Raw genomic sequence first — 22,652 nt, 5'->3', positions numbered from 1 at the left:
GTGGAGACGATCTCCGCATGAAGTCGGCGTCCGAGACCTACTCTACGTGAAATTATAGTCGTCATCAGCATTTATACATAAAGCATGAAGTCGGCAGCCGCGCGTTGAAGTCGGCGCCAGTCTGCCTGGTTGGTTTATTTTTAATTTTATTATACCGGGCCAAGGTTTGCCTTTGTAACTTCATTTTTTTCACTAAATCAATTTGTAAGCTAGTAGTGATCTATGAAACCACAGGAAAGCCTCCATGGTCAGACCTAGTGGATTGTTGGATGTATTTCGTACGATCTCATTATTTGTGTCAAAAAGTTTGTATATCTTGGATCTTTCATGCGAGTTGCATATATAAATCATCAGATACATGTATTATGAGTCGAATTTACCTTTTATAGAGAGAAACAAGATACTAACCAGCAGTTCAATCCCATAAACTAAGGTTTGTCATTTTATTGGATATCACCCCTCGTTTGTCTTTTAAGATTTCGAACCAATTACAAAAACACAGCGACTTACAGACATCTTAATCATTCAAACAAGAACGCCAATGCCACCATATGCTTTATATTTTATATGGAAGGGGATACTCCCCGCCATCTACTTTATACCCACCTCACCCATCAAAGCAAAACTCAATTTCTCATTAGATTTTGTCATTTCTTGCTGGATTAGGGCTTTATATAATCAGCGTTCGGAACGAGTGCCGATGTCCTATGGAATTGAATCACCATCCCTTGTCTAAAGTGGCAAGTTTTCATGCCATCCAAATCAAAGTTCGGTGGTACCAATACTACTATTTAACCTTCTTAATTTTAGCCAAATAAAATTATTGCACCTTATATCATCCTATTGATTCATTTTGTTTCCCATTTCACATATCAACGACTTTTGAACTTGGTATAACACTATTGTAATGTCACTCTTGATCTCCCCTTGTATACAAACTAGATTTTCTTGAAATATCTTGCATTAGAATTGATGAACTTATCCAAGAGCAGGAGAGCATTTTGTCAAAACAAGTGTTAATGTACAAATATCGTAAGCTCAAGTACTTTATAATTTGGAGTCGATACTGGTTTTACGATAAGTTAGGTGTGGTGGATTGTATATTGAGTAGCAATATCTCATACTTTATATAAAATTTCAAACAAAGAAACAAAATATATGTTGAAATATATAATAATAAGTAAAATAAAATAAAATATTTAAATTTTTAACTTAATATGATCAAATATTCGAGTTTCCTTGTCATTCTCTGCGAAATAACTCTATCCTCAATAGAGTACCTATATTTTCATTTTCTGAGACCGAGGCTTCAATAATAAGCTGAATATATAAATTAAATCTACAGCATCTTGGCAATGTCAACCTCAATGAATTGGGTCTGCCACTGTATTTTAATGCCTTGGGCATTAGAAGTCTGAAAAATATCTCCAATTTGTCAAAACATTTCCAAAACTTTATCTTCTAAACATTACCATATATTGTACTCTACAATGCTCCAAATTTTAACACATATATATAAAAGGAATGCGTTAACAAAAAAAAAGGAATATAAACAACAAACAAAAGAAAAAGTTAAGTGGATCTCAACTATTGATATTTTATCTTATATTTAGAATATTTTTGGGGTGATTAGGCTGAAAAAAAAATTCTACCAGCAAAATTATAGGATGACAGGATGAGCTAGACCTATATTTATAAAAACTTATAAAAAACTTCGAAGTGAGCGGACCCAAATTTTATAAGAAGAAGAAAAAAAAATCTACTGATTATGCTAATTATATTAGCTCAATTTAGGAATCCAATACAATATTTAGCTTAACCGTCAAAACAAACCCTCCGCGTGCTATTTCTTCGTCATTTTCCCCCAACGTGCACCGCACGTGCCCATACAATGCTCTCCCGCCTCAACTGCCCTCCTTTTTCCATCGGCAACTCTCCGAGTTACCCACCCCAAGCCCTCTGTCTTTCTTTCTCTCTCTATCTATATCTATTCTATTCTTGCGCTGATTTCAAATCTATATTTATCCAACTATTTGCATATGTATGGATTCCCTCTTTCCCCCCCCTTTTTTTTTTCTCTCTTCCTCTCCCCTCTCCTCTTCCTCCACGCTTTCCTCTCCCCTCCCAACGACCTCTCCAACCTTCTCCAATCCCTCGATTCTTTCGGGGGTGACTCTCCTCCCAAATCCTGTTCGGGATTATCCGTATGGCTCGTGGTTCACGGAAATTTTCATCTTGTAGTTTGTCTGACCAAAGGTTGGAGATTGTGGAATTGATCGGGAATAGATGAGGGGGGCAAGAGAATATATCGGATTCCAAGGATAATTCGCTGTCCGACCAGCTTGGTATAAATTATTTCTCCCTTCTCCCTCTTCCGGGGCATTTACGTTCCAAGCTTTCGCTCCATTATTCTATTTGAGAATCTGAATTTTTATTTCGATTTATTAGTTTGACGTGGAATCATGCCTTAATTAATGATAACCCGATGCATAGGTTAGAAACCACCAAAATACATAAATTTTAGATTTTAAACTAGTATAAATCATATTTAAAGATTTAAATCAAAGGTTAATATAAACTGTATCGTCCAATAATATATGTATAATTTGATAGAATTCATCAAAAATATATTGTTTTTGGTTAAGCTCATGGAAAGAGAAAAGAAATTAGAGTTATGGATGTTAATAGCACACATTGTGCCATTTTCTTTTTCTTTTTCTTTTCCCATCTCTTGTATTATTGGGCCTTTTATACATATTGAATTAACGGTTTGCAAAGGGATAACACCAATTGGACAAAATTTTACTATATAGTTGTACAAGTGCAAATATTTGCTGTTATATTTTTGGTAATATTTTAAGTTGCTTATTAATATTGCTCAGAAACCAGTTACTGTGCGTTATTCGTCTTTCTGCCATAACCATGCAACATGTTAACTCATCTATTTGTGGTGAGATAACATCAATAATTTTTATTGTCTGACGCAGATAGTCACACGGACTGTCAGTTGAATACTGTTTTTTTTTGAATAAATCATTGTGCAAGAACAGAAAATTGGAGACAATTTCAAAGTATAATAGTGATACAATGACAAGTCTGAGTCATGATACTGGAGCTGGGCGGTATCCCATTTCTTGCCCGAGCCCAAGCCGAAGACCTGTTGCAAATCTAGAAGCAACACCAGAGAAAGGGAAGAAAGCATTAAGCAACAAGAAAAAATTAGATCCAGTAACCAAAGATGGTACTGCTTTGACATCAGGGGACTCATGGCCATTGGTGTCAAGGCAACCAAGCTCCAGCCCTTGTCCGGAAATACCAATGAGATCAAAGGCATCATCCACCTCCATATCCTCCTCAACAGCAACATCATGCATGAATTCAAGTGACGCAAAGATCAGCAATTCAGGTACCTGCTCTGTAGACCGAGATAGCACTGGTAGCACCCGTAGTGACAGCTTAGACAGTTTCACTACAGCATCCATCAAGCGGCACTCCGGGAGTGATTCTCGTTGGAAGGCCATTCAGCTATGTTATTCCAAAGATCCCCCTCTTGGCCTAAACCATTTCTATCTCCTGAAGCGCCTTGGCTATGGAGACATTGGCAGTGTTTATCTTGTCGAGCTCAAGAACACTAGCACCTATTTTGCCATGAAGGTTATGGACAAGGCCTCACTTGTTAGTAGAAATAAGCTAATCCGGGCACAAACTGAAAGGGAAATTCTTGGCCTCCTTGATCATCCTTTTCTACCAACTTTATATTCCCATGTTGAGACAGGCAAGTTTTATTGCTTAGTCATGGAGTATTGTAGTGGAGGGAATCTAAACTCTCTCCGGCAGAAGCAGCCTAACAAGTATTTCAGTGAGCAGGCTGCACGGTGAGCTTCTAACTTTTATTCTGCTTCCTTCATTTACCACAATTTGTGTTAGTTAATTTCAGTTATTGTGATAAAATAATGTAGTAAATTGTAAGAAAGTTACATAGAGCCTTCAGTTCGAAGGCACATTCTAGCATTTAGTCATTTCACTACAACTATTTTTAATATTTCGTTTTCCCCTTGGTGAACCTCCCTGTGTGCGTCTTCTACTTTTTCTTTGTACCTTGGACGTGTGTTGGTTTTTCCCATTTCTTGCACTATTGTAATTCTTACTAATTGGTGGCTACTCACTGTTGCTTAGTTCTAGGAGGTGAAATTAGAATTTCATCTCACTCTTTTTTACAACTGTGCAAGAATCTTCCATTTGGCATGGATTATTTGTTGTAGTGCTTTATTTGCATGACTAACGGGAAACAGGAAATTTTGTGGTTAAAGTAATCAGAAAGACAGAGCAAATAAAATGACCTTTTCTTCTAGAAAGTAAAATAAATTATGTGCATTATGTCATTCAAGATGCAGAACCTTTACTTTAATGGCATAGAGATACTCTTGGAGCATGTACATCTCAATATCAACCCCTATTTCCAGCACAAGAAAGTGAGAATGTCCGTGCGATGGTGGAGATGCTCTATAAGTTGTCTGAAGTTAATTTTAGTAAATTCCATAATTGGCAGTCCACCTACTTAAAGAATCACTTTTCTAAATGTGACTAAGGAGAGTAGCAGAGACGATTCTACAGGAGTTAGTAGTTTGTTGTGGGGGTTGGGGGATGCATATTTGGAGAATATCTAATGCGTAGAGAGAGGGTTAATGTATCAAGATGTTGGTTTTCTCTGTGGTTTAAAGCAAGGCAGGAATTCTGGTGAGCCTTTTCAGTGAGGGAGGGAAATTCTTTTAAAATAAAAGGAGCATGGAAGGGTGTCAGGTGGAAAATTAAGATAATATGATGAGAAGGGGAGGAATATCTCATATCTCAATGAGGTAAAGTTGCCTTTATTTCAGATGGTAAACACCTCATATGGAATAATCTGGAAATATTGGGAAGGCATGCCTTACTGGGTGTTCAAATATTATGGAGATAGTGTGGTCTATTTTGGGCTGGTAGCTCTAAACAAACCCCCTCGACACCCCCCCCCCCCCCCAACTCTTTTTTTTGAGTTGATCCTTGAGAATCCAATAATTTTGTGTTGATAGACATTGATTTAGGGGTGGCATTTTATTTTAGAGTTCAGATTAGATTACGAGTCAATATTCTGAGTTAGAACTATCTCAGTGGATCCTAGTTTGGATTCTCTTCTTTTCTGAGTCAATCACTAGGCAAGTCCTGTTCACAAGCTTAAAACATGATTCATTTAGTACATATATTGATGTGTTGAGAGTAGTGAGCTTTTTTTTTTTAAAAAAAAGAAGAAAATAGAACGTAGATAAAGTATAAAGCATGAGTTTTCTTTTCCTTAGGTGGATGCTAGAATGTTCTGTTCCTATTTTCTTCCTCTTCTTTTCTCTTCATTTCCCTTGCTAAAAAACAACAGACTATTGTTGCAGATTCAAACCACAACCTCAATTGTAGTTTCTTTCTAAAGAAAATCCCCACTCATAACTCAATTATCTAGTCTCACCCTTCACTTTAAAAAGAAAATCCATATTGTCTTGTTTGTCATCACCAGAATCTTCACTTCTCGTATACAGTTTTCTTTGTGCCCCATATGAACATATAGTGAGAGTCCAAGTTCAACAAATCAATCTCTGATTCGTTGTAGGAATATTTCAAACTTTGTTCATTTCAACAATTTGTTCATACATGTTTCTGCATTGTTTGGAACAGTTTTTATGCTTCTGAGGTGTTGCTTGCACTCGAGTACTTGCACATGCTTGGTGTTATATATAGGGACCTGAAGCCGGAAAATGTACTTGTCAGAGAGGATGGCCATATTATGCTATCCGACTTCGACCTGTCACTGCGGTGCTCCGTCAATCCAACACTTGTCAAGTCCTCATCCACTCATGATGGCATCGGCGAAAGCATGCTTGACAGTGAGCATGCAGTACAGGGCTGTGTCCAACCAACGGCATTCTTTCCCCGCATACTTCCTAAAAGGAACCGGAAGTCCAAATCGGACTTTGGCCTTGAGAAAGGGGCCCTCCCAGAACTAATGGCGGAGCCAACAAATGCACGCTCGATGTCATTCGTTGGGACTCATGAGTATCTGGCCCCTGAGATCATCCGAGGAGAGGGCCATGGCAGTGCAGTTGACTGGTGGACGTTTGGCATCTTTTTGTATGAGCTAATGCATGGGAAAACACCTTTCAAGGGGTCGGGAAATCGAGATACACTTTTAAATGTAGTAGGCCGGCCATTGAAGTTCCCAGAGGTGCCGGTGGTGAGTTCAGTTGCCCGAGACCTCATTCGCAGCCTCTTGGTGAAGGACCCAGAGAAAAGGATTGCGTACCGAAGAGGTGCCACCGAGATTAAGCAACATCCATTTTTCGAGGGGGTGAACTGGGCATTGGTGAGGAGCTCCACACCACCTCATATACCTGAACCAGTGGACTTTGCACGATTCGCTTGCAAGGAAGTTCATAACCTTGGGAAGAAGGCCACTGAATTTGGCATTACTGGTAATGATGTGAGTAAGGTCAACACAAATGATTCTTCTCATCTTGATTTTGAGTATTTTTGACCAAATGTTTTGACTAGTTGTAGATAAGATACTGGCAAAATCATTGTTATACATCCTCATGAGAGAATGACTTATCAATAGAATTATTTGTGAGAATGGAAGTTGAATAATCAATGGAAAGGTGCTTGGGCTCTTTTGGTTCAATGACTGATGGCGAGGATGGTCTTCTTGCAACTATTTTCTCATTTCTTTTCTTCTACAAAATTCTTTTTTTTTTCCTTTCATGATTTGGTGGATGCTCCAACTTCTCTTTTTTATTTAGAGGAACAAACATAGTAAACTAGTCTTTGCTCTAAAACAAGGTTACCTATAACAACAGCTATTGGTTTGTATGACTTATGTTGGAGCTATGTTGAATTTCATTTCGATCAGGGTGAAAAGGACTACTTTTTCTCATCGCATATTTTAGATTATTAGTCGTGCTACTTATCTGATACAACAGCAGCTCTGCTTATTTGAAGAGGAGCAGCTGTTGCCCATCTGGTGAGGAAGTGTTTCCCTTGCTTTAACAATGTTTTGCTTTTGCTAGGAAGCCATCATCTATCTCATTTTTAACTTTTAGATGGTCATCCTTGGCAAAACTAAATTACTTCCCTATGCACGACCCTCTCACTTTATCTACTCTGTAACATGATTGAACACATATATGATGGGTGATTGTTTCCTTTCAGAGCCTCCATACATGCTTTCCTATTACTTTATGGTTCTCATATTTTGAAGGCAGAACAGTCTCACAAATCAAATAAATCTCTTCATGGTTGACAACAGGTGAACTCTCTTTTCCAGTCACATGTTAAACAAAAGAGATGGAATGAGTACATTCCTTATATCCACCAACATCCATCTTTTCTATTGCATTCTGTAGTCTGAATGCAAGGCAGGGATTCACCCCATGCATGAAGTAAAAGCATGATGCGGTCCCCGGTAGTAAAGGTAAATGAGGATAGAGCTGTAAATATCTCCCTTCTTGAGTTACTGCATGTTATGTTATCTCTCTGCTAGCTGGTTGTAATCTCCTCCTCACCATCATTCATCTCATCATCATCATCTTCTGTTTCCTTTGATGTAGTTTCTGCAGTGACTTGGAGAAGTGAATTTATTATTTCCATATTTTTGGTGATAACCACTAGGGATTCATAGTTGGACAAAGGGCTTCAAAAGCTATTCTTTGCCGGTATTTAATTCCTATCAACAGCTTTTTGACCTTGCAATGCTGCATCATTAGGATCCAGCAATAGGGCTTCAAAAGCTATTCTTTGCCAAGATAGGACCCCACATTGCTCCTAAATCATTAAATTTCACATCAGAACAACTTACATCCATGCATTAGTTACCTACCGACCACTTTTTTTCTTGATGATTAAGCCTTAAAGACTGAATACAGAGGCTATGTGGCATATTAATTCCCTAATTCTACAACCAAACTGGCTTCATGAGCATTCATGCTATGCGCACTGCATGACAAATGCATCTAGCTGCACTGTACCTGAAATGATCTGAAAATCTTTAAACACCTGAGAAAAATTCAAGCCCGTTCTCCCTATCTGAACAAAGGTTAGACACCAACTACCTAGCAAAGCCCTTATTTGTCACAAGGCCTTCTTGAAAACAAATAAACTTTACGAGCAGAAAAGAATGGTGACCAATTTTATACTAATGAATACTTTGACAGTGTTTTTGTGAGTGATGATGCTTACATGAAACAGTTGATGCATGGTGATTTCTCTTTTCATGATGTGGAATTGCAGCTCTTAGCTGACACCCTGCTGATTTCTCTACTTCAGCCAGCAGTGTAGGATGAGGAGGGTGTTCTCGAAAATTTATCCATGAAGAGGGGCTTTCACCAAGAGGAGGGTGTTCTGATCCGACGGCCCGTTGGATCCGCTTTTAATACACTCGAGAGCTTTAGCTTTTCTTTTCAAAAAGAAGAGAAAGGAAGAAAGAGAACCCGAAAGCCGAGAGGCACCACCACTTCAATAACATTCATTCCTGTGAAACTCTTCTTGCAGTTCCGTTGTTTCTCTTTTCCTTCTACTCTCACAAATAAAAGGATAAGAACATCCGAAGAACCTAACCGCTCTTCTCCCCCACAAGGCTCACCATGGCTCTCTTCCTCTCCTCTCTCCTCCTCCTCGTCCTCCTCTTCCTCTTATCTCCTTCCTCTGCTTCTCCCACCAATTCCCTGAGTTTATCTCTAAGGAAGCAAGCCTCTATCTTGGTTGCCCTCAAGCAGTCTTTATACACCTCAGACCACTTACTCCAGAGCTGGAACATGTCAAGCCATGCAGCCCTTTGCTCATGGGCTTGTGTCCGATGCGACGACACCAAGCGTTTGGTAGTCGAGGTTAATATATCCAACTCGAACATCTCTGGTTTCATCTCCCCAGAAATAGCCCAGCTCGGGAGCCTTAGATACCTTTCAGTCGCCGGAAACAGTCTCTTGGGTGAGTTCCCACCTATCATCACTAAGCTCTCGGGCCTTCGACATCTCAACATCTCGGACAACCAGTTTAATGGTACCTTGGCGTGGAACTTCTCTACAATGGTGGAGCTCGAAGTGTTTGATGCTTACAACAACGACTTCTTCGGGTCTCTTCCTCTTGGCCTTTCAATGCTACCCAAGCTTCAACACCTGGACCTTGGCGGGAATTACTTCTCAGGAGCCATCCCGGCGAGCTATGGCGATTTCAAGGCGCTGAGCTATCTCTCGCTCGCCGGAAATAATCTGAGCGGGTCCATACCGGCCGAGCTTGGCAACCTCAGCAGTCTAATGCAGCTCTACTTGGGTTACTACAACGAGTTTGATGGCGGCATCCCGGCCGAGCTCGGGAATTTGGCAAGCCTAGTCCATCTTGACCTATCAAGCTGCGGCTTGGAGGGCGAGATCCCACCCCAGTTGGGCAATCTAGAGAAGCTGGACACTCTCTTCCTGCATGCTAATCAGCTCGGTGGCACCATTCCTCCCCACTTAGGCAACTTGAGCAGTTTGAGATACCTCGACGTCTCGAACAATGCTCTCACCGGCGAGATCCCAAAAGAGTTCTCCAAGCTCCGGGAACTCGTCTTGCTGCATATGTTCTTTAACCGGTTTCATGGCGAGATTCCAGAGCTCATTGCTGAGCTGCCGAATCTGGAGGCCTTAATGCTCTGGCAGAACAACTTCACCGGGGCAATCCCGCCTGAGCTCGGGCGGAATGGCAAGCTCCGAGAGCTTGATCTGTCAACTAACAAGCTCACCGGATTAGTCCCAAAAGCTCTCTGCTTCGGTCGGAGGCTGGAGATACTAATCTTGCTCAACAACTTCCTCTTTGGTCCCTTACCAGATGATCTCGGAGAATGCTCGACACTCTCGAGGGTTCGAATGGGTCAGAACTACTTGAGCGGGTCCATTCCCCGGGGAATTCTCTACTTACCGGAGCTGTCGCTGATGGAATTGCAGAATAATTATCTCACTGGAGTAATAGCAGAGGAGCCAACAAGGAAGCCCGGGAAGCTAGGCCAGCTCAACCTCTCAAACAACAGGTTGTTCGGGCCTCTGCCGTCATCGATCGGAAACTTCTCTGCATTGGAGATTCTTCTTCTTGGAGGCAACCAGTTCACCGGGCCGATGCCGCCTCAGATAGGCCTACTGAAGCACATGCTGAAGATGGATATGAGCAGGAACAACTTCTCTGGTAGAATTCCCCCCGAGATAGGTGATTGCCTCTTGCTCACATACTTGGATTTGAGCCAGAACCAGCTCACCGGACCGATCCCAGCTCAAGTCTCTCAAATTCGCATACTGAATTACCTCAATGTCTCATGGAACCACTTGAACCAGAGTATTCCGAAGGAGATCGGAGGCTTGAAGAGTCTAACTTCGGCCGACTTCTCGCACAATGATCTCTCCGGTAGAATACCGGAGACCGGGCAGTTCGCTTATTTCAATGCCTCATCTTTTCTTGCCAATCCTCAACTCTGTGGGTCCGTTTCAAATCCATGCAACTTCTCATCGATGTCGCAGTTCCAACCAGACCAACAGCATGGTGCCAAAACCCAACTCCCGGGAAAATTTAAGCTCCTCTTTGCACTAGGCCTCTTAACCTGTTCTATTGTTTTTGCCACGACAGTTGTCATGAAGACCCGGTCGATGATGAGGAGGAACTCGAAGTCATGGAAGCTCACAGCATTCCAAAAGTTAGAATTTGGGAGTGAAGACATCGTAGAATGCCTCAAAGAGAACTGCATTATAGGTAGAGGAGGAGCTGGAATTGTCTACAGAGGAACCATGCCGAATGGGGAGCAGGTTGCAGTGAAGCGGTTGCTGGGGATGAGCAAAGGGTCTTCGCATGATAATGGATTCTCTGCAGAGATACAGACTTTGGGTAAGATAAGACATCGGTATATCGTCCGGTTGCTCGCATTCTGTTCTAATAAGGAGACTAATTTGCTCGTCTATGAGTACATGCCGAATGGAAGCCTGGGAGAAGTACTTCATGGGAAGAGAGGAGGGTACCTCAATTGGCAAATTAGGCTGAGGATTGCAACTGAGGCAGCCAAGGGATTATGCTACCTGCACCATGATTGCTGTCCTCCCATACTTCACAGGGATGTCAAATCCAATAACATCTTATTGGATGAAGACTTTGAAGCTCATGTTGCGGACTTCGGCCTAGCCAAGTATCTGAGGGACACCGGAGTCTCCGAATGCATGTCAGCCATTGCTGGTTCTTATGGCTACATTGCTCCGGGTATGTGATCAAATTAAGCTTTGTTTAGAATTTAGCAGCTTGAGCTTAACCCAATTGATCTGAAACTTTTGATTAGTTTTAGTTATTTTGATGATAGATCTTCTCTAATATTTTACGTTCTGGTTTATAAGTAGAAAAGGAAGTGCAACTTGTGCTTCCATGATCCCAAGGAAGGAACTGTTTGCATATCTATATATCTAATAAATTATTCCTTGAAAAATATATCAAACTAGTTATATATTGGAAGCGATTCAGTGGACTCTCAAAACCATGAACGGTCCTCTTGTCTTTAGACCTACCATCTCTGATGCTCAGATATTCTCTGAGTTATTCTTTTGATGAAGAAGACATACTCAATAAAATACACTGGTAGATAGGGCTAAAGCAATGAGCTTTATCTGGTGCAGTCCTAAGAAGGAGAGCACTGAGGACCCATATCCTCAAAGAAAGAAAGCAGCATCCCTTCCTTTTGCTTTTCCCTCGTTCCACCATTTGGTGCCACCAACCTTCTCTCTCTCTCTCTCTCTCTCTCCCCCTCGAAACCCATGCCCAGTTTGCTTTCAACACAATAGCATCACCTTTTTGACCCAAAACCATCATTCAGTCAATAACAAACCCCAGATTCCATAGTGTCTAGGAATCCTGATTGGGATCCATGCTTTATATTTTCTCCAATTCCTAGAAGGAAAAAGCACATAAATAACAGGATAAAGCATTGGTGACGCCTCATTTGCTCTTTCTTCCCATACAAATGCTCCATTTGCCCTGTGTGCCATATGCTGATGGGCTTCTTATTTGGAAAAAAATTCTCACTTCCAACCTGCATGCCATGACATGGATCCGAAGGTTATCTTACATACAAAATTTCGATTTTTCCCTTCATAAAAGAAATAATGAGAGCTTTTTAATGATATCCACCGATCTCAATCTTCAAATATGGCCATAAGAATGCTTAATTATCCCCTTTTTCTTATTTACTTGCAGAGTATGCATACACTCTGAGGGTTGATGAGAAGAGCGATGTTTACAGCTTCGGAGTTGTTCTCTTAGAGCTGATCACCGGTAGGAAACCAGTGGGGGACTTTGGAGAGGAAGGACTAGACATTGTCCAGTGGGCAAGGATGAACACAAATTGGAGCAAAGAAGGGGTGGTGAAGATTTTAGACCCAAGGCTGATCAATGTTCCATTGGAAGAGGCCATGCAGGTGTTCTTCGTGGGGATGCTCTGCGTCCAAGAGCAGAGCGTCGAGCGGCCCACCATGAGAGAGGTTGTTCAGATGCTTGAACAGACGAAGCACTCATACAGGATCCGGACACGCTGATCTTCTTCCATGCCTTAAAATCGCTGCAGTTTAATTTGCAGAGAGCTTTTCTGCTGGTGCATGGTGGGTGTTATAATGGGGAGGAATCCTCTGGCTGATGGGGGTGTCGTTTATCAAATTATATGTACTAGTGCATGTGATGGGTCCAGTATGTGCATACTTTGTCCCGCTAATTTTATATGAAACTTGTTAGATGTCCTTATTGTTGGCCAGTTTGGCAGCAGCTGTCTCAGATTCCATGTAGACATATATTTAGTCCCATATCAGTTATTCATTAGAAGATTTTGGGTACTTATACAGAACTAAGAAATTCAAAAAATGAAGTTCTAAGTTGTTATAAATGATATTAGAGGAGATCCGCCCATAGCCTATATGGACTAGAGAATACTATAGCACGGGCTCTATGAGATTGACTACGGACCGATTGTGATGCTTGTGATTAGGTTTAAATAGATTTGGATTCTTAGTTGAGGTTTCAAACTTTTGCCCCGTTATTATCTTTATTTTTTTGACGGAAGGTACTGAACCAATTATGTGGTCCAGAGTGGAGACAACCTTATAGCTGCGTGACAAGGTTCCGTGGTAGTCCTTATGGTCCTAATCCGTGCTGTAGTTGGCGATGATGCAGCCAGACACAGAGGACCCTTGTATCTGTAATAAGATGCAGAAGTTGGCAGGGATAGGCCCCGCCTTATGTGCATTATTGTTGGTGGAACTAGTTTACTTGTGACCAACGTAGCAACATCATGCCACCGTCCTCCATGAGTCACAGCGAAGTGTCTCATGCATGTTACCGACCTTCATGAGTCGCAGCGAAGTGTCAATGGAGGGAGTAACTCTCCCCAGTTTTTATTGAAAGAAAAGAATTATTTACAAGAAGTAGGGCGGTAATTACGCTGAGAAGAAACTTATCTAAAAGAACAGTCGTGGGAACAGAGGTTTTGGCATTACAAAGATAGCTCCACAAGCAAAAAAATAAAAAAAACTATTTTCTTTTCAACAAGATCCTTGAGTTTCTATCGTGCCAGATGTTCCACATGAGTGCCATGAGCAATTGATCCCAGCCTTTTTTCTTAGACGGACCTGAATTTTTCTTCTCCTCCATGTGGACCAAAGAGATGTTAACTTTCTTGGGCAAACCACGGAGATTCGAGCATGATAAAAGAGGAGACCACAATGCTTGGACAAATAGACAGTGAATGAAAAAGGACCAGAAAGGGATGCTTATGGGTATCCGGAAAGAGAATAGTGGTTGCCCAGCAAACAGAAGGGATGCTTATGGGTATCAAAAGATTCTAAATGGAGGCAAAACTGGTGGATATTCATGGGTCTTAGCAGCTATTGGAGTGCATTTCACAGGAGTCCGTAGCATGATATTGCCTTTTTGATTGTGTGCCTGAATCTTGCTAGAATAATGTTCAGTGGACTTTGAAGTTGCATTCCATCTAAAATGTTGCTCGTAGCTTTTTAACTGGCCAGCACCTAAGAAGTCTGTGGCATGGCAAGTAGAGTCCTTTGGGTCCATGATGAGAAGAGAGGCATGAAATCCTATGAAGAATGATGATCATGCCACTCAGCAAGCATTTTGGCTATTATTAGAGGACTGATACAATGCCTCGGAAGAGGATATAGAATTGATTTTGATAGAGGTTGGCCAGCTTGTTCCGTATTACTGCTACGCTCTGTAGACATGCAACACTGCAGCATGATCCAAGAAGTGACACTGAATTTTTTATATCTTCATTACTATAAAGAAAATTTCATCATACGATACAATCGACTGACTCCACCACGCAGGATCCGAAGGAGGATACTGAAAATCTAAGTAGAGATCGCTTGTATCTACCATGCCACCATCATGCCATTGTGCAGTCCCTTTCACTCCCAGCAGAAGCAACAGCGTGGTAAAAACCAACAAAGAAAGGGCAAAAAACACTTTTCTTCCCCTGTTTTGCTTACCAAATGATGGAAAAATAATCCAGCCAGTCTGCTTGTACGAGTTAGGCCAAAATTTATGGAACGGAAGAGCAGCTGACAGAGAAGACGACAAGTTCCTTTCATTAAGCTTTTTTGACCTCATTTGATGAACGTTGGGCTCGGTCGCTCTCGGTGTCTCTAGTTTGACAGACAATGTGAGCAGATAAGATCTGAGTTGCCTTCGAAATTATTACATCGCTGAAACTGATAACAAGAGAAAGGAAGATAAAAATGAAAGACGGAATAAGAGAAATGGAAAGATTTGCTTATGTCTTGTTCTTTGTATTTGCTTACATTTCACATTGTACATACCTTGCTGTTAGGCGTGCCTGATTGCTTCATAAAGCTTTTATGATGGTGGAGCTTAGAAGCTTCTCACATTTGAAAGTTTTAAAAAGTAACACCATAACTGAGGGGAGCATAAAAGAGGAGTTTCTAACTAGTGGTATTAAAGAACTATTCATATCAGGCTTGTAGCCCAGGATGTCATGTCATGTCTTGAGTTGTGCTGCAGCCTTCAGGGCTAAGGTGGAGAGATCAAACTAGCAGAAAAGGTTCAAGTTGATGAAGAGTTATAGAAGATAAATGCATTTCTAATCAATAAAAAGATTGTAGATGCTTTTTTTGAGTGAGGACTTTTAGATGCTTTTCCTTTTTCATTTTTTTTTGAATATATATTGACAATTCCTGAGGAAAGCGCTCTTCTATTTATTTATTTTTGCTCCCTAGCTGAGGACTTCATAGCTAAACAAGGCCATAACCATAACAAAGAACCTCGGTGCAATATATTGTGTATGGAATTGCTTTGGTTTCTTTCTTGGTAGATGAGTGATTATAGTTCAAATTCATTCAAATCTAATCACAAATACCACGATCGGCCCATAGTCAGCCCCAATGGATCCGTGCTGCAGTGTCCCCTAGTCCACATAAGTTATGGGTCGGATCTGCTCTGATACCATTTGTAACATCTCAGGATCTCACTCAAAATGGCTAGGTAGAATATATTATTTGGGTTTTCTTGATCCTGTATAAGTATCCAAAATCTATCTAGCAAATAATCGATGTGGGACTAAATACGCGTCCGTATGGGTCTTCACAACTTATTTTTACATTTGTTGGAATAGTGATGGAGCCTTTCTTGTATCACAAAAACAAAAATAAAGAAATCAAGCCTTCATGGATTTGCAGGCAAAATAACAAGGCGTACCTAACTCTTGGGTTCTCCTATGTCTCGGATCGACATGGTATCCATCGATACCATATCGATCCAAACCGTAAGGTACTTTTTTTTTTTTTTATCTGGGTTTATTATTTTTTTAAAATACCTATGCTAATAAAGAATTCTAAACAACAACGAAGACGACAACAACTAAAGGACGTTTGAGCCCGTTGTTCTCGGTCAATCTATGTCTTTTAGCGCTATATTTATCTAGGTACCGGCTGCATGATACCTTATTCAATTTTCTGACACAGCCACGCTAAATCTGTTGTCGGAATTCTAAATCGAGGGTCATTATGGTCGAACAATGATGCCAATTGCCAACTGCGGCAAATGAAACGAGGCTAGCCCTTCGTTCCCACTCCTTCCGTCTTTTACCCCGCATCTTTTTTTACCCTTGGCGGTTTTTTACCCGCGTCTGGAAATTTGACCTCGTCAACGGAACTCATACGTGTTAGGCAACGAGCTTGTGTGTTGTTTTTTTTTTTCTTTTGCGCGTCTTGGGATCCGGTACCGGATCCGGTTTCAGTTCCGGTGATCCTGCGGGGCTGTTTACCGTAGCGATGTCAGGCGAATGAGGACAAATCGGGAAAGCGCCGGTCGGTCCCGCTGTCGTTGGCGACGTGATAGGTCGGGTGCGTGGAACGACGCCGGACTTATCTGAGCCTGTTGGTCCGGTCGGAGCTGTCGGCTTGGTGGGGATGGAAGAGGGCTGGGAGCGGGGACAGAACTGCGTCGTGGCCGAGGAAGAGATTTCTGAGCTGGTCCAAAGGGACTGGGAGAACTAAAATGGTTTTCGTTTCCAGGACCAGCTGGTCCTCTGGTCGTTGAATTGCATGCGTCCTCTGCACTGGTGGTCTCCCGAGACATATTATTCCAGTTCTCGTGCTGAACGTGACCAAGATTGTTAAATTAAAAAAAAAAAAAAATAGTTTTTTATTTCATCGTATTCGGTATATCTACGGAGTTATACATATTCGTGTATAAATTTTAATATGATTTTTTTCAAGAATATCCTACTAAAAATTCAAATTTGTGTGGATATCCTCTTCGAATTTATATTTATTTATGTATCCTCATAAAATTTTGTTTTTTTGCACAGATGATCCTAATATAATGGTTCTTCAAACACCGTTAATAAAAATTATATTTATTTTAATTAAAAATAAAATATAATTTTGAAATTACTTTTTTGTCTTCCATCACGATCGTCTTATAAATATTTTTTTTTTTTGCACATCTATCTATTAAGGATATTTTAGCCATTTTAATTTGAAACCGTTAAGTTTTTTAACGGCGTCAGTTGGCGTGGGTACATATGCAAAAATGAGGATAAAAAAAATGTATAATAGCAAAACAAGTATTTTACGAGGGTATACATGCAAATATCAATTTTGGAAGGGTATTTATGCAAAATTCGATATTTAGGAGGGTATTCATGCAAAAAATATATATTATGGGTATTACAAATTGTTATGTGATCCCTAAAATCACTCTAATAAAATCATGTTAGCAAAAAAAATAACATAAGTTGATACATGATCACGCTAATGAAAAATATTATGGGTAATGTATGTTGTTATACGATACCTAAAATTATAGGAACATTCTCCCTCAAACTCAAGATGGAACTATAAATACCAACTTGAGTTTGAAAATTAGATCACAAATATACTCAGAAATTGACATACTAGATCAAGAGTTGAAGTAGCAATTTAGAAGCTGACGTTATAAACTAGGAGCTGACACATCATCATAGACGCTAGCATGGTGGTAGATTAAGAGCTGATGTAGCAGTATAAAGCCTAATATGACAAAACACGAGCTGTTATAACAGCTTAGAAACTGATTTGGCAGATTAGGAGTTAACATAATAACTTAGAAGCCAATATGATAGACTAATATGTTAAGCTGATTTGGCAGATTAGGAATTGAATTTTTTTTTAAGTGTATACGCTCTTAAATATGCGTAATTGCATGAATATCCTTGCAAAGTTGCTATTTTTATGTATATTCTTATAAAGTTTTCTTTTTGCGCGTCTACTTGTAAGAGTATTCAAGTTATTTTAAATTTAAATTGTTTATTTTTAACGACGTTAGATTGTATGAGTACATATATAAAAAAGAAAGAAAACAAAGTGTATACATGTAAATAGCAATTTATGAGGGTATTTACACAATTTTGTATATTTAGAGGGTATACATGTAAAAAATCTATTTAATTATAAATATATTGGGTATAACTTGGGAGATTTTTTCAACTTAAATTTGACCCGGCTCAAACCTGACTCCACCGATCACCACCCCTGATTTCCTCTCCTCTTAGTTTTTGTGCCAACTAATTCAACCTATTGGATGTTGATTTGATAGCTCATATTCCCTTAACTTGTTAAGTTGTATATTTAATTAACTGGCCTAAATGTCTTGACCTGATAGCTTGCGAGGCTCCGCCATGAATCCAACCTAAGTCATACTTGCCAATAGGTCGGGTGTCCGGATTGAATCGAGTTAGGTAAATCAATCCAAGACAAAATTGTTATGACCAATTAACAGTTAAGCCATTCTGGATAGTTCCGTCTTTCTATTGTCTTGAAGATGAAGATCCCCTCCAAAAAAAAGAGGCTTCCAATTTTTGCATCAATATGGGTTTTCTTGCGGTGGTTTTCTCGTGTCAGTTCTTAGTCCTTACCTGTATTTTTAGGGCATATGCGTGTTCTCATATTTGAGGTTTGGAAACCACTCCACCATAGGCCTATTTCGAGGGGAAATTATTGCATAGCTGTGCACGCAGCCAATCACAACTGCCCGTTTCTATAGTAATGCATTGAGATTCATGCTTGATGAATAAGGTTCATAGGAACAATGGCCGTGTTAAGCTACGTGCATGACCATGTGATGTAGTGCATGCAGTGTAGACAATAAAATTTTCTATTTCTAAGCTTTATTTGAAAGCTTACCATTTAAAAAATATTTCTTTTAAGGCTTCCGTGGTTTTTTTGTTCTAAAGGTGAATGGATGATTTTTCACTTGTTTCTAATTGTGACATCAAAGAGACTTGTGATATCCGGAACTTTTTATTTTTCTACCTCACCCCATGGTCGTAGTTGTGGATATATTTGATGCTTTCAAAAGCATTTCCTTTTATTATAACATTTTTTATATATAAAGAAATTTTTAGTAGTTTCTAAGTACTAAGAAAATGTTGATTATTGTCCCGTTGGCGCGACCCTTTGTTGTTATAATTTTGCAATTTATCAAGAAATGCACCATCCTTTGCTTCAAATCACTATTTTTTTCTCAAAAAAATTAAAAAGAAGTTGATATTGCATAAATTACTTTAGAAAGTCCAAAAATATAAAACTTCAACTATCCCAATATGTCTTTCTTATGTATGTCTTTCTTAGGACATCAGTGACTGCCCTGAATGTTCAAATTAATAGTTTATATCCTATGAAGCACTTGATTCTCGAAACAGTATTTATATTTTTTGAATTATGTCCTTCGAGGACACAACTCTTAGTTGCTTGTTCCTCTGAGCTTTACTTGACTGTTCTTTGCTTAACTACTGATATTATTGAAGGATTCGTATCAAGATTTTTTTTTGTTCTCATCTTTGTGCTTTTCCACCAAGCATTTTCCAATCTTCTCTACCTGTGGAGCGTGGGTCTAGGGGGAAGACCTAAAAATGTAAATTCTTGCATCTCATATGTTGTTTATTCTCCTTTTTGCTATGCCAAAGCTCTATCTAACTTAAACATCGGAGGATCTCTCGACAGATCAAATCCAGCTATGGTCAGACTTCTACTCCAAGCAGACCGTCCTGAGCTACACTTGTTCGCAGCTCCATCGGTCAGACTTTGGGCAGCAACATATATCATATCAAATATCCTTTAAAAAATTCTCTTTTGCTCACAAACTTACAAAATCATATATACCTTTGTAAATTAGTTTTTTTTTTAATGTAAATTATGCCCTCTAGTTTAGTAAGCATACAGAAATACGATACTTTAGTTCCAAAACATTTAAATTATTTTTTCAATCTTGCATGATGTTTACATATATAAAATATTGACTACAAAGTGGAGTGTTTTGATAACTTTGCAGACAGGATTATCTTCTATTTGACCTCACGAGATTGTAATTAACCTGATGTTGTTAGACAACGAACTCCCTGGTCCGCTGCTGTCCGGATACGAATCATTTCATGCTGAGGTTTATGTTGGTTCGCATCAGGAGAGGTAGTTGCAGGCTTTCAACTATATGGTGCATGCCATTATTTTCATTTTTTTTAAAATATGAGAAAGATTATGATTGCCTTTAATTTTCAAAAGCACAAGGTTCGAACCAAATTCTGCTGCTGTGCCGCAGAACGGAAGAAGAAGCCAGTGGGCGAAGATTTTGGACGAGTGCCAACAACCTGGATGCCTCAAACATCGGAGAATAGACCTGTCTCAAATATCTTGTGATCTTTCTGAAGAATGTGGGCGAAGACAAAATTTGAATCCGAGTCCCCAATATAACATGAAGAAGTTCAATTACTTGATTTCTATAAACTATTTCTTTGGATACCATTTTTTCAGTAATGAAATCAAATCAATTAGCTGTACTAACCTCTATAATAAGATTTGCAAAACATATCTTTAGTCACAGTAACTGTTAATTTGGCAAGCATGCAGGCAGACAAAATTCATCCATCAATCACCTTTTTGAATTAATCAATCAACCAATATATGATTCTGTTCCCCTCGGTAGCGCTTTAGAAATTAATTCTTACACTTGAGAAATTTAAAGGGTCAAAAATGATCTATAATTAGTGTTAGAGGGGATTCGCACTCATTTCCTCTCATTGCGTACATGCATCGAAATGGTCCAAACGTATCTTGCATGTCTCAATTTATTAGCTGCCATGCTGTTTTTGTTTAATGCTTTACGTTGAAGTTGTGGGCGAAAATGCTACAATGAGCCCTGCTATCTACTGATGACTCCGACTGCAGTACATGTGCACTTTGGCATCAGAAGCTTATAAATAAACCTATTCATGAGTTGATTTCGATTTATGTCAAGCTTCCACTCATGCCTGAATACCATCAAATATTATGCTAATTAAATAGTGGCATTTGTGATCTACGAGGAAATTAACAGACATACCTCACTCTTCTCCATCCCCAGCTAGTGTCGATCGAGCCTAGCACTTCTCCATTAAACGCAAAACTGCTCAAGAGATTGGCAACGAAACAACGGACCGCTGATATTTTATGTGAATACCATGGAAGAATGAGCAACACTAACCCTTGAGTGGGAGTGCAATACTGTGCCTCAACAATCTCTCAGAATTAAACCAACTTGCACCTGTTGTTAGTGTACTATTGGAAGATGGCCAACCAGCAATGAATAGAATGACCGATGGCATGATTCAATACTAGAAAAAACTATCAAATGCCAAGATCAAAGCAGCATGAGTACATGGCACACACGCATCTTTCATTCTATAAGGTGTTTGTCTATTGTCTGCACTAAATTGGCATTCATGCATCTTTACTAATGATAAACTCTGAAATCAACTCACCCTATCCTTTTGAGCAGCCACTACTATTCTTGTAAATCTTAAACCTAACAAAACCACCCTCTTTATCCAACCACTCAAGGGTTACACTCCTCATCACCACTACTGGCGGCGCCCGAGCTCTGCATCTCCTTCTTCCCTTCCACGGGTACCACCACCTCCTCCTTCTTCCTCTCCTTCTCCTTCTTCTTCTTCTTATACTCCCCATATAGATAAGAAAAGAACCCCTACAAAAATAATGCCAGCGCCACCGCCTTCTGCCCGCCAAACACGTCGCCGAATGCTACCACGCCGCCGACAACGTTCACCGCCGGCAGCGCCGTCATGCAGATCCCGCTATTGAGCGACGACGTCAAGAACACCATTCCAGCAGTCCCCATGAAGCGCATCTGCCAGCTCACCACCGTCGCCACGATCGTCGCCCAATACCCGGCCTTCCCCAAATCCCACCCCTCGTCCACCGTCCGCCGCCATCCCCACCGCCGCCAGCGCCGTCGCCGCCACCTCCATCACCACCTGCACCTCCATCACCAGCCGGTACCCATCCACCTTTCTGTACACCAATTCCATGAACGGGAGATAGATGGCGAAGAGGCAGGCAGCGCCGAGGGTGGCGGCGAATCCGAGGAAGAACCTGGCTCGGGAGATGCCTGGGGGCCGGCCGGAGTCGGAGCCGATGGCGAGGAGGACGGTGGCGAGCGTAAGAAGAACGACGCAGTTGAGATTCGAGAAGGTCAGAGGTTGTCGAACGAGAAGAGCGGAGAGCACAAGAACGAAGGCGAGCTGGGACGAGAGAATAAGAGAAGATGTAGACACCGGGAGGTAGGGTACGCCCCAGGATATGAGGAGGTTGTTGACACCCAAGAGCAGGCCAACAAAGAGACAGAGAGCGAAAAAGCGAGGAGTGAAGCGAAAGAAGGGGGAAGAAGAAGAAGAAGAAGAAGCAGAGGGAGCGAGATAGATAGGGACGAGAAGGAGAGGGAAGCCGGCCGACTGGACCAGGGTGGCGACCCACCGGTTCGAACCGCCATGGGCGAAGTAGAACCGGGAGAGGATCTAGGGTGGAGGCGATGGTGCCGACGAAGAGAGCCACATTGTTGACCGCCAGGAGAACGTAGAACGACCGCCGGTTTGGTGCCCCTCGGAGCATCCTGCTCGCTCGGGTTTGATCTCCTCCTCCTCTCCCTCCCTCTTCGAGTTGGACGGCGGCGGTGACCATGAGGAGAGTGGAAGGAGTGATGGGAGATCAAAGAGAAGCATTTCTACGTGGCCGATCGAGGTTTCG

The 22,652-nt window shown here is 40.7% G+C and overlaps 2 protein-coding genes and 1 pseudogene across 6 annotated transcripts; 2 read left to right on the top strand and 1 right to left on the bottom strand.

The window, feature by feature from the left end:
- The first annotated feature begins 1,950 nt into the window (after positions 1–1,950).
- LOC103709514 (serine/threonine-protein kinase RHS3-like) lies at positions 1,951–6,700 on the top strand. Of its 2 annotated transcripts, none has more exons than XM_039131639.1 (3): positions 1,951–2,345; positions 2,988–3,875; positions 5,794–6,700. In XM_039131639.1, exons 2-3 carry the CDS (start codon positions 3,088–3,090, stop codon positions 6,554–6,556), a joined length of 1,551 nt encoding a protein of 516 aa, XP_038987567.1. In that variant the 5' UTR covers positions 1,951–2,345; positions 2,988–3,087; the 3' UTR covers positions 6,557–6,700. The 2 variants fall into 2 exon arrangements, with proteins under 2 accessions (XP_038987567.1, XP_008793132.3); XM_008794910.4 differs by having other exon boundaries at positions 5,701–6,700.
- A 96-nt stretch (positions 6,701–6,796) lies between these two features.
- Positions 6,797–12,890, top strand: LOC103709512 (leucine-rich repeat receptor-like serine/threonine-protein kinase BAM3). 4 transcript variants are annotated; one of them, XM_039131637.1, is made up of 3 exons: positions 6,797–7,489; positions 8,341–11,286; positions 12,271–12,890. In XM_039131637.1, the coding sequence occupies exons 2-3, from the start codon at positions 8,658–8,660 to the stop codon at positions 12,606–12,608; spliced, it is 2,967 nt and encodes a 988-aa protein (XP_038987565.1). In that variant the 5' UTR covers positions 6,797–7,489; positions 8,341–8,657; the 3' UTR covers positions 12,609–12,890. The 4 variants fall into 4 exon arrangements, with proteins under 4 accessions (XP_038987565.1, XP_038987564.1, XP_026661388.2 ...); XM_039131636.1 differs by having other exon boundaries at positions 8,305–11,286; XM_026805587.2 differs by having other exon boundaries at positions 6,797–10,581; positions 10,666–11,286.
- Positions 12,891–21,444: 8,554 nt separating this feature from the next.
- Positions 21,445–22,536, bottom strand: LOC103709540 (annotated as a pseudogene).
- Positions 22,537–22,652: the final 116 nt, after the last annotated feature.

Source organism: Phoenix dactylifera, chromosome 11, assembly GCF_009389715.1.
Source record: "Phoenix dactylifera cultivar Barhee BC4 chromosome 11, palm_55x_up_171113_PBpolish2nd_filt_p, whole genome shotgun sequence".
In the NCBI taxonomy this organism is placed as follows: Eukaryota; Viridiplantae; Streptophyta; class Magnoliopsida; order Arecales; family Arecaceae; genus Phoenix; species Phoenix dactylifera.
Note: the sequence above shows the minus strand (reverse complement) of the source record. Positions and strands in the feature narration are given on the sequence as shown.

Excerpts from the sequence above, each read along its gene's own strand:
- LOC103709512 (XM_039131637.1), top strand. The coding sequence starts at position 8,658 with ATGGCTCTCTTCCTCTCCTCTCTCCTCCTCCTCGTCCTCCTCTTCCTC. Across the intron at positions 11,287-12,270 it reads TTATGGCTACATTGCTCCGG|AGTATGCATACACTCTGAGG; the intron begins GTATGTGATCAA and ends ATTTACTTGCAG.
- LOC103709514 (XM_008794910.4), top strand. The coding sequence starts at position 3,088 with ATGACAAGTCTGAGTCATGATACTGGAGCTGGGCGGTATCCCATTTCT. Across the intron at positions 3,876-5,700 it reads TTCAGTGAGCAGGCTGCACG|TTTTTATGCTTCTGAGGTGT; the intron begins GTGAGCTTCTAA and ends TGTTTGGAACAG.